Below are 12,266 nucleotides of genomic sequence, written 5' to 3'. Positions count from 1 at the left end.
CATGTGCTCGACTTTTCTTCCTCTTTGGTTTGGAACGTGCCAGAATCGAACTGTGTGAGGATACCCAGCAGGGTAAAGCCTGCACACCCTCCAGGAGCTCAGTGGTGCTTAGCATTCACTGTGACGTTGGAGGCATTGTGTGGACACCGCAATACAAGTCTTCTCTAGCTTGGCAGGGTGAGTGGCTGGAAGACGTGGGTCACCACAAACCCATCCAATCATCTGTCTGGGAAATCTAGGCCTGTCTCTCTGTTTTGGCTGCTTTGGTGGCTGTTCAAAGATAGGGGCTTGAAGTCATGTCTCAGTGGGTGGAGTTTCCCATGCCTTAATGTGCCCATTCTATGCTCTTCTGTTTTGCCTGCATCTCAGAAAGCCAGGATCTGAATGCTGCCCATTCTGGTTGGATTATTTTCTTTAGACATGACTCATGTATACTAAGCTGACCTCAGATGTCTGCCTCTGCCTCCCAAGTGCGGAGTCACAGGACCGTATAACCATGCCTGGGTTGTTTGGTGAGGGAACTCGAACCCAGGGCTCTGTCCATGAAAAGCAGTACTCTACCAACTGAGAGCCACACCCAGATCCATCCTCTCGGTCTTTCTATAACCTCTGTTTTACTGAGCTGGCAAGCTGCAGGCAGACAGCATTTTTCTCACTCAATGAACATCTCCCCAAGAGCTGTGTCAACGAGGGGGTCAGCTTGGCCTGATGCCTGATGCCCTGGGCTCTCCCACGCCATCCAGACATGAGCCAGCCAGCAGCGGAAGAGTGTCTAGTGAACATGACTGTATTTCCTTTCCCGAGGAACAAGAAGAACTACAATACGCTGTATGAGCTCAGTGTGTGCTGGAAGGGCCTGGAGGGAAGGCCAGGGTCATATGTGGCTTCCATACCTCCTGATTTTGCTGAGTGTTAATTTAATGTGAGGAAACTTCTCCTTGAAGGTTTCATTCATGTCCTTCTTGAGATCTGAAGGCTTCACGTAGTCAATCACTGTCGTCTGTAACAGAGGAGGCACCCATGGGTCAGCTGTACTAACAAAGTACATGCTAAGCTCATTTGTAGCAGAAGCCAGAAGCCAGAATCACCCGAAGCAGCCAGGAGACCATCAGGCCAGTGCCTGAGCCTCAGTCTGTTGTTCACAGTGGGAAGGATTCGGAGGATGGGACTGTTTGGAGTTCTGGATTTAAGTCCATGTCAGCCCACTCAGGAGCTTGGCTTTGGGAGACTCCAGCATCTCAGGTCCCATCTTCCAACTCTGTACAGTTCCTTGCACATTATAGATGCTCAACAAATTCTAGCTACTGTTTAAATAGCTTTTGCAAAATGTGACAAACTGCGTAAAACCTCACCATTTTAGGACTCCATTTAGTGTTGTTATGCACATTCACATTGTTATGTAACTGTTACCGCCACCACACCCCAGAGGAGCATCTCCCTGTCTACTCTCTTGAGTCCTGGCAACCACCATCTTTTCGTTTATTTTTGAGACAGGGCTCTAGGTAGTCAAGACTAGCCTTGAACTCTGAATTCCTCCTACTGGGATTACAGATGTGAGTACCACACCCAGATACCTTTTAAACATTCATTTATATGTGTATGTACACGTGTACATGATTGCTTTTGCCATGTCACATGTGTATATGGGGGTTGGGTGGGGCAGGAGGTAACTCGTGGGGGTTGATTCTCTCTTCCTACCATGTAAGTTCAGGAAACTGAACTCCGGTTGTCAGGCGCGGTGGCAAGCATCCTTACCCACTTACCCTCTTGCCAGCCTAACTTCGTCTCCTGTAAGCAGAAAGAATATACTGGCTTTCCCATTGCAGGCTTCCTTCAGTGCTAACGCTCCAAGGTTCAGCTGAACTGTAGCTTAAATATGAATTTCCCCTCAGAGGCAGAGGGACGTTCCATTATATGTATGTAATAGTGACTATTATTAACAGTCCCTTGCTTAAATTCCGCCTGTCCCTGGAGACAGGTTCCTCTGAGCCCTCTGGGAGTGTTCTGGTTTTCCCTGCTCAGCGTTCTGCACATTTAACACTGAATTAATATTTTGCTGGGTCACACATTTAGGCTCAGCTCATCATAAAAGTTCACATGCCAAGGGCCTCTTTTGGCTGACAACAGAGGTCCCCTTAGGCAGGTGACTGGCTATCCATAAGAAGGGGCTGTTACCCCTTGTGATATGGAGTCCCAGGGAAGGCTCACTGCTAGCACAACCCATCTATCATTTTCCTAGCCACCCTGACTAATGCTGGTCGGTTTCTCTGGACATTTGGTCTGATGTGATTCTTAATGAGAGTTTAGATTTGGTGGTGCTGAAAATTGAACCCAGGGCTTTGAGTCTCCCTGGCAAGTGCACTACCACTGAGCTATATACACCAGCTTAAGAGACTTACAATAGGCATACAAACTGCATTTGGTGACAGCTAAAAGCCTATACAAATATCCCAGTTCAAAGTGACCTTAATGGCTTTTTCTTTCTCTGGAGCAACAATGATACAATTCTGTTAAACCAGCTCATGATTTTGTGACATCTGGTGAGATGAGAAATCAGATGAGTAACTCCAAGCCAGGATATTCAATTTCCATGAACATTTGAACTTTCCAATAGGCCCAGGTCCTTCCCTAAAGTAACCTCGCAGCTGGCTGGATGTGGGCTATATGAAAGCACACCTAACACGTCTCCTGAAGTTTCTGAATGTGCCAAGATCATCTTACAAGAGGAAACTGAGGCCTCGTGAGGTGGAGAAGGCTGTCCCAGCCTTGACAAGCTACAGACAGGGCCAGCACTATCTTCTAGATTGTCTTTCCCTAATGAGACAATGAAGAACTGAGAATAGCTCCCTACTCATGCGGCTGTCACAGAGAGGTGTGGATATAAACAGAAACAAAGAAGTGGTCAACTTCAGCAAGTCAAAGTCAAAGCAGAAATACTTGACCTCTGGCCCAGGAGCCAGACTTGTGCATCAGATTATCCTTGCCAACTTACAATATGATGCTGTGCCCTGGTTCCCTTATGACTAACCTCCCATAAACATTCCGCTTCCATCTGGGAAGCTGTACTCCATCATAAAGGCCAGGAGCTATTGGTTATATTTCCTGACACCCTTGTAGCTACAGTGACAAATACATTTCTCATTCTTCCTATTGGATGCTGTGGTACAAAGAGAGTGACTCTGGAGGCACTTCTATCATTTCTGCTACCAGGAGTGGTTAGGAAGTTGTAGCTCACTAGCTTTGGATGTCTATCTTGTAGGTGCAGGACCTAGCAGTATCAACATGGTCTGCAGCCAGCAGTAGAGGTAGCAGATTCCCAACTATGGTAGTTACCTGGGTAGTGGGAGCTAGCTTGGTTACTGGCCAGAAGCTAGAAGCTAGGGTAAGACTCCCTAGATGGCTTGGAGATCATTCTTAGTCTGTTAAACTGACCGTGTAATACCCCACCACCCTGCTTTGAAAGTGTGGACGCACACATATGTGTGGATGTGTGTTCAAGCACATGTGGAAGCCAGATGACAACCTCAAGTGTCGTCCTTAGGAACTTGGTCCACCTCTTTGAGACAGGGTCCTTCATTGACCTGAAGCTCGCTAGTTAGACTAGGCTAGCCAGCCATGGAGCTTCAGGGAGCTTTCCTGTCTTTCTACCTCTTCAGATCTGAGATTTAAAATGTGCTACCATGCCCAGCCCTTTTCACATAGGTACTGAGGGCTGAACTCGGATCTTCAGGCTTGCAAGGCAAGCACTTTACCAACAGAACCACAGCCCTGCCTGGCGTGGCTGCTGAGCTTTGCTGTGAACTGCAACAGAAGCATGTGCACTGCACATTACAAGTGGCCCCAGCCCGTGCTCTTGGGTAAGGAGCTTGGGATCCTTTCCTGGTAGTGAGATGAGTAGAGTCTGGGCAACTGAGTGGTCATGTGAGACCCTCAGCCCAGGCCTTGTCAGATGTTCCAACTACCTGGATGGCAAAACAGAAGTTCACAGGGATGCCACCTGCAGGCACAAGGGACATCCTGTACTATTCCTGACCTACTGTGTGTTTGTTTCTAGCTGCAGACCCATGTCCTTGTAACTGTTCCTGGTACTGAACATAAAAAGGCTTGGCCCCAATCTGGCCTTTGGCTTGCTCATCTACTTGAGCTTCACCTGTTTCCTGAGTATCCCTATGTAGCCCAGGCTGGCCCTAAACTCACAATCCTCCTCCTTAGCCTCGAGAGCTACATTCTGGGCATGTACCACCATGCTACCCACCTTGAGTCTTTCTCAAATTAGAGAATACATTTTGAGGTGTGTGTAGGCTCCTCTGTAAAAATGTTCTTTCTGTCAAAGCCTAGAAATAGCCTCTGCTCAAACAAGAAGCCCCTGTTCCATTTTCAGGGAGGCAGTAGATACTGCATCTCATATGACTGGCCGCCTCTCTTCACAGCCTCAGCATCTCACTGCCACGTGGTTGGTAGTACTCCAGAGTGAGCGGCAGAGGAAGCCTGGAAAAAGGTGCTCCCCCTACAGGAAGGACGGGATGGCCACAGGCCAGGTGGGACCAGCAGACCAGTATCCAAGAGGATGGCTGCGTTAGGGACCCTAAACGTTAGTGAACTTAAACAGCTGTAGGCTGTGGCGATCCACATCACTGAGGCAAGGGCCCAGAAACAGTCACTCTAGCCTGTCTTCCTCAGTCTATTTTGGGGTCAGACAGGCTATATTTGAGGGCACCGAAATGCCTTTAGGACACGGTAGAGAGAGAATGGCAGTAAGTTCTACTGCGTGATGCTAGCTGAGAACAGGAAGTGGCTGCTTTGGTTTCCTGGCCTGCTGTAACATGCTCCTACCATCTGGGTAGCTTTGGCAACTACAGGCTGTCCTAGAGACTTCACTGGAAGCCTAAGATTTGGGAATCAGCAGGTTGGTAGGCTGTCCTTGTGGAAATAAAATGCTTTGCTACTCTGTCTCTAGAGATTTCCTTGCCCTTCCCAAGTTTCTGATGCCCAAGACTGAGGAATGCTTCCTTAAAGCCTCTGCTGTCTTTTCTGTCCCTTCTACAGATACAGTCACTTTAGGTCTCAACCTTGCTATCTACTGACCTCACGTTATCTCATTTATATCTGCAGAGCCTAAGGTCATAGGAGGTCACAGCATCTCCTAGGGGAATGTAGTCTTGGCCACAGTAATGGCTCATATCTAATGGTGCTGCTGTGTGGCCTCGGTTCCCTCTACCCCCAGTACCAATGCAGCCTCCCAAGAGTCGCCCTTACCCTTGGTCTGAGGGGGCAGAGCTTTATGGCACCTCCTTTCCCTGCTTGGTGTGGCAGCTCTGGTTTGGGTCTTACTGTGTTCCTGCTTCTCAGGGAGTTTCAGCCAGAGCTCTGGTTTTACACCCAGCTCTGCCACACAGCATCTGGGTAGCCTCATGCGTACTCTTTTAAGTACTTGGATCTCAGTTCCTTCCTCTGGCATCACCACCAGACACCTGGTTTTTGTTGATGGCCATAGGACACTGACCTGGAGGGCCGTTCCTGTATTCTGCTCACTCTGCTGCCTGGGATGTATAATCAGGCCGAGTGGACAGCACCCAGAGTAGCCATCTGCCTTCAAATCTTCTAGGGCTTCTTCTAGAAGGGCTACCCTCTACCCTAGGAGGTGTCAGAGAGATGAAGTCTTCACTGCTTCTGAGCTACAGGTCCCTGTGCTATTGAATACCAAAGTGTGACTAGCCCAGACAACTTGACATTATCTTCTCTCGAGGGAGCTGTATGATGGCCCTTGGTGGCTGGGCCATCCAGCTGCCCAAGAGACTGCTGCTCTTACAGTGATGGTAATAAAGCCAGAGAATGGGGAGACTCTGTAGCAGGCATGGGATTCCTAGCCCCTGCTAGCCACCCTTTCTGACTTAGGGGAGAAAAAAATTAAACACCATGCTGATGCTTTAAGCTCACCTACCAGTCTAATGCACTAGTTATAAAACCTTGCAGTGCTGGAATTTGCCAGCTAATAAAACAGGGTGCAGCCCCTTCCTGGCCTGGAAGCCCTGTGCATTACCACCTAATTCCAGGCCATAGGACTAGCTTGATAAAGGTTCCTCTCCACCTGCAGCTGTGTCTGACAGCAGGGCAAGGCTGAAGCACTTGCATATTCTGATCATGCATCCAAAGGAAGGCACTTGTTTTTGGCTTTCTGGCTGTGGGAAGCTGTGAGCACCCAGCTGTGTAAAGGGAAGCTGGAGGGTCAGCTAAGAGAAGCCAGGAGGGTCAGCTGAGAGAAGCCAGGAGGGTCAGCTGAGAGAAGCCAGGAGGGTCAGCTGAGAGAAGCCAGGAGGGTCAGCTGAGAGAAGCCAGGAGGGTCAGCTGAGAGGAAGAACCCAGCCAAAAGACAACATCCAGAGCAAGGAGATCCCCAGAGGAACCTGGCCATGCCCGCCCCACCAGAGGCAGGAAGGAGAGAGAGGGAGGGAGAGGGAGGGAGAGAGGGAAAGGGGAAAGGGGCAAGGGGCAAGGGGCAAGGAGAGAGGGGAGAGGGGAGAGGGGGAAGGGGGGAGGGAGGGAGGGAGGGAGGGAGGGAGGGAGAGAGAGAGAGAGAGAGAGAGAGAGAGAGAGAGAGAGAGAGAGAGAGAGAGAGAGAGCCCTGAAAAGAACCCTGAAAAGATTAAAAAAAATAGCTTGGTTGTTTTGGTCTAAGTATCTACTGTAGACACTGGGGCACACTGCCTTTTAGAATTATTCCTCCTTGACCTGTGAAGGAGGGGCCTCCAAGGAGTTGAGCTTGGATTCCCTCCAGCTCACAGCACCAGCTGTGATGCTGTGAAGAGAAGGCCCCTTAGAGTGCAGGAGCAGAGGGGCGGGAGTCACATGCCTCAGCAAAGATCCTGGAGGACTGAGTGTTTAGAGCTATCAGGGTCTGGTGGAGCTCTGGTCTCTCTCCTCAGAGCATCCTCATAGGCAGCTCTGAACAGGGGTAGGTAGGCTGCCTTCTCTGCTACTGTCTCTCGGGGTCAGACTTCGACCCTACCCTGGGTGGGAACATCCCAAGGAAGGGAGACTGCCTCAGTTTCCCCACCACACCTTAAAAGGAAGGAGTAGTACCAGTGATGTGGGCAGCTCCTTCCAGCCCCGCAAACATCAGCACTCAGTTCTGCTTTGACTGTGGCAGCCGGATAGCCATCAGCAGTCTCATTTTGGTGGGGCAGCAGGAAGGCAGATGCTCTGCTTGCTCAGGTAATTAAGCAGGTGATGGCTAGAGACGAAATCTGTCTAACCAGCAGCAGATGGGCATTTCAGCTGTCCCATGCATTTAATCCTTGTTCTGAGAACAAGAGAAAACGGTAAGGAAACCCTGGGGATGGGTTTGTGGATTAAGAAGCTTGGGGCTGCCTTTGGTGCCCTTCCACCCCCGGAGCACAGGCACCTTGAAGAAAGTGGTGCTCAGTTACTACTGTTATATGGGGCTGGTCATACTGTGGGGTCATCATGCCTTGGGAGGCACGCACACTGTCAGACAATTGACAAACTGCAGATGCTTCACATCTTGGATATTCTGCAGTCAGGTGAGCACCTAAGCCACCAATATAATGCTTTAAAACCAAAAACCAAAACCAAACCAAAACAAAAACAAACCAATACACAATGGAGTACTACTCAGCTATTAAAAACAATGAGTTTATGAAATTCTTAGACAAATGGATGGATCTGGAGGATATCATCTTGAGTGAGGTAACCCAATCACAAAAGAACTCACATGATATGCACTCACTGATAAGTGGATATTAGCCCAGAAGCACAGAATCCTTCTTAGAAGGGGGAATAAAATACCCATGGAAGGAGTTACAGAGACAAAGTTTGGAGCAGAGACTAAAGGAACAACCATCCAGAGACTGCCCCACTTGGGGATCCATCCCATAAACAACCACCAAACCCACGCAAATGCCAACAAAAGCCTGATGACAGGAGCCTGGTATAGCTGTCTCCTGAGGGCCTTTGCCAGTGCCTGGCAAATATAGAAGTGGATGCTCACAATCATCCATTAGACAGAGCACAAGGTCCCCAATGAAGGAGCCAGAGAAAGTACCCAAGGAGCTGAAGGGGTCTGAAGCCCCATAGGAGGAACATCAATATGAACTAATCAGTATCCTCAGAGCTCCTGGGAACCAAACCACCAACCAAAGAAAACACATGGTGGAGCATGTGGCTCTAGCTGCATATGTAGCTGAGGATGGCCAAGTCAGTCATCAATGGGAGGAGAGGTCCTAGGTCCTGTGAAGGTTCTATGCCCCAGTATAGGGGAATGCCAGGACTGGGAATGGGAGTAGGTGGGTTGGGGAGCAGGGAGAAGGAGAAGGGGATAGGGGATTTTCAGAGGGGAAACTAGGAAAGGGGATAACATTTGAAATGTAAATAAAGACAATATCTAATAAATTTTTTTTTAATTATGTTAATATAAAAAAACAAAAAAAAGTAAGCAATTATAATAAGAATTCTATCTCTGGGAGCAGGGGCAGAACCTGGGCACCAAGCAGGCTGAATGAGTTCACCATTTTTTTTTTTCTGAGTTCCCTACGTGCTCAGCATTTCACAGTGTCCTGGAAAACTGAATTCTAGGATATATGTCTACAGTTTATGGGCAATGCAGGGATACTGAGCAAAGGTCAGAATCAGGTAAATGGGAGAAGAGTAATATTATCAGAGACCCATCCTACAGGTGTTCTGCTAAGACGTGGGTGTCTACAGACATCATTAAGAGTGTCTGTCACTTTTCCTTCTCATGGCAGAGCAGGATGAGAAAGATGAAAAGGATTCATAGGTCCATTCATTCGCACAGGGTTAATTGTGTTGACCTTACTACAGTTCTTTCTTACATTCTCTTCTTAATTGTTTTCAACACCCATAAAAGAAGAAGAAAAAGCAAGGCAACAATGAAAACCATCACAAGCTGCCAAGGTGCTAACGAGGAAGACCAACCCTCTAGTGAAACTTAAAGATACAGAAGGCAGTGGGCACAGGAAGCCTGGGTTCTGACAGGAACCACCTGTCCTCTGTGGCTGCACATTAGCTAATAGCCTACAAGAACCTGCACGCAGTCAGGCAGCGCTCATGGTCTGTGGTCACCTCCAATGACGGCTTTCCTGGTCTGTGGTCACCTTCTATGACGCCTTTGCGGGCTGGACCATAGGTAGCAACCCTGTGGTCCTCATACCTGGCCCCGAGGTTTCAAGTTCAACATATGAGTTTCGTCTTTTCATGATAGGTGAGCGTGGGAGTGACATGCTGGGTCAACAATTAAAACTGCAGATGTAAGAAGGTGCAAGACCACGTTAAACAGTGTCACTTCTACTCTGGAAGTGGAGGATTTCCCCTGTAGCCCCTCCCACAGAAGGTGTCACGCGGCTTTTTGTCATTTCACTAAGAACAAGAACAGTGAGAGCATAGATCCATCCACAGCCTGGTGGGTGATGCTGAGTGACCCATCCCAGGTACTTATGCAAGAGAAAAGGACACAAATGCCCACACTGAGCCATGTGGAGAACACTGACAGCAGCTGTTCTCACGATAGCCCTATACCAGAGACAACCAGAGTGGCCATCAACAGGAGAATGGATAAACTGTGTTTCCAACACCACTCAGCAAATAAATACAAGTCTGTGGGTGAATCTCACTAATACCACGTTGTGTCATGGACCAAAGAAAGTATACAGCCTATGTAATTCCATGTATACAAACCTCCAGGGTAGGTGACCAAATACAGTTCCAGAAATCAGAATAGTGGCAGTCTTACTGAGGAAATTAGAAATCAGATGGGCCTCGCCTCACCTGTCAATTAAGAAACCAATGGCCTATAGGAAAGGCTAGAATAGAAGGTGGAACATCCAGGAGGCAGAAAGAACTCTGCGACAGAGCCAGGCACTGAAGAGTCACTGGGAAGATGTGACTAGAATTAATCTAATCTAGACTAGATTAAACTAGAATCAGCACAGTTGAAGCAGGCACCGGGAACTAGAAAAAGGGAGATCGAAGGACAGTGACAGAATTCATGAGACTGCACACTTAAAATGGCTGTAATAGAGCCTGAAATTCATAGCACAGCCCTAACACTAGACAACAGTCTCAAGGTCTCAGGTGGGGGTCCTCCACCGAGATGGTCCATCCTGGACTGTGGCCTCAAGAGACAAAACAGTCCCTGGGACCTGTTCTCATGAGCCAGTACAAGTGGAGTAGGAAGTGCAGGGGCCCCAGACAGCAGAGCCCAGCCTCCCAGACCTGGCACTGTCCAATGGAATGGGTGACAGTCAGTGTGAGCAGAGCTTCCCAATCCTCCCGGTGTGCCTCAAGCTTCTAGAGAAGGCTGGGAGGTTTGGTCTATTGCTATGTATTGTAATGCTCAATACTAGCCTGGCTGCCTCAGGGAGGAGGAGATCCTCCATGTACACCAAGTGATGCTTGCTCCTTCATTTTAAACTATTGGTTAAATAAAGATGCCGACAGCCTGTAGCTGGGCAGAGGAGAGGTAGGCAGTTTCCGTTCCAAGGCTTGAGGCCTGAGGCAGAGACCACGAGGAGGAGAGAAGAGAGAGGTGAAGAGAAAACACACCATGGGGTAGGTGAATTGTGAGTGCATAGCCATGAGGGCCAGCCAGCTGGAGTATGAGCAGCCCTGGAAGAATATGGCAAGGCTAGTGCCATGGCAGGGTTATTGACAGGGAAGCAGACACAATAGCAGGGAAGGTTGGCACCTACCAGCTCTGTTGCTTTTAAGGCTAATTATAAATATAAAGGTTGGGCTGGTGAGATGGCTCAGTGGGTAAGAGCACCCGACTGCTTTTCCGAAGGTCCGAAGTTCAAATCCCAGCAACCACATGGTGGCTCACAACCACCTGTAATGAGATCTGATGCCCTCTTCTGGTGTGTCTGAAGACAGCTACACTGTACTTACATTAAATAAATAAATCTTTAAAAATAAATAAATAAATAAATATAAAGGTTTTATGTCTTTTATTTGAGAACTGAATGATCAAAGGTAGAGTAGAAACCCCAAATTAATTTTTACCACAACATTTTGGCACCCAATGTGGGGAACCATTTATAGACATTTGGTCCTCGTTCTTCCTCCCAGCCCTATGCTCTCAGAAATAAGACTCAGACTCAAAATATATTTACAAATACCTTGGCCATATAGCCAGGCTCTTCTCTGACTACATCATAACTTATTACAGCCCATTTACTCTAATCTACATTCTGCCACATGGCTGGTTACCTGTGCTCAGGTACCATTCGTTCATCTAGTCATATCTGCCTGGAGAATCTCCCATGCCTGGCTCTGTCCCAGAATCCCTTCTGCCTCCAGGATGTTCCACCTTCTATTCTAGCCTTTCCTATAGGCCACAGGTTTTTAATGGACTGGTGAGGCATCCATAGAATACACAAGATATTCTCTCCACAGAGGGCCCTTCAGCAACCTGCTCAAATAACTCCAGCTCTTACTGAGCCTCTTGGGAGTTACCAGCCTATTACAGATGCAGGGTCGTCACTCTATGGTCTCAACCCCACTTCCTGCACACACTCTTGCTTTTCCACATGGGAATCTACCTGACCCTCCTTGTCAACCCCTATCACATTTTCAGGATGATATGCATACTCTTGTCATGACTGTAGTCTTTGTCTACTTGTTTGCTGTTGGACTGTTCCACTCAGTCTTTGGAGGCCAGTGAGAATGGGGGCTGTGACTTAGTTAGTTCTCTGATGAATGAGGAAGCAAGCAGCCCAGCACATAGTAGGATAGCTATTGCATTTGCTGAATAAGGAAATTCTAGATTGGCTCCTAGCCTACAAAAGTCAAGCAAACCTACAAGAACAAACTAGAGTTTCTACAAGGTCAATGCATATTCCCTGTATCCTGTAGGCTCCTCTGAGTTGGAGAAGCTGGCCTGAAGCTGTCAACAATCTAAATGACATGCATGCTGAAAGGAGCCTGAAATGGCTGTCTCCTGAGAGGACCTGCTAGAGCCTGACAAATAAAGAGACAGATGCTCACTGCCAACCATTGGACTGAGCGCAGGGTCTCCAACAGAGGAGTTAGAAGAAGAATTGAAGGAGATAAAGGGGATTGCAACCCCACAGGAAGAACAATATCAATCAATCAGTCCCCCAAGAGCTCCCAGGGACTAAGCCATCAGCAAAGGAGTACACATGGCTCCAGCTGCATATGTAGCAGAGGATGGCCTTGTCAGGCATCAGGAGAGGTCCTTGGTCCTATGAAGGCTTGATAGATGCCCCAGTGTA

General features: G+C 48.2%; 1 protein-coding gene across 2 annotated transcripts in view; it reads right to left on the bottom strand.

Annotated features, from left to right (window-relative positions):
- Cables1 (Cdk5 and Abl enzyme substrate 1) overlaps positions 1–12,266 on the bottom strand; it is a 110,511-nt gene that overhangs the window by 4,886 nt on the left and 93,359 nt on the right. For both annotated transcript variants that reach the window (XM_021150771.3, XM_021150772.3), the window contains one exon: positions 894–1,000. In XM_021150771.3, the coding sequence (XP_021006430.1) occupies positions 894–1,000 (107 nt within the window). The remainder of the gene's footprint in view (positions 1–893; positions 1,001–12,266) is intronic.

Source organism: Mus caroli, unplaced genomic scaffold (genome assembly GCF_978045245.1).
Source record: "Mus caroli unplaced genomic scaffold, Mus_caroli_1 scaffold_19, whole genome shotgun sequence".
Classification (NCBI taxonomy): domain Eukaryota; kingdom Metazoa; phylum Chordata; class Mammalia; order Rodentia; family Muridae; genus Mus; species Mus caroli.
This window is presented reverse-complemented; position numbering and strand designations above follow the sequence as displayed.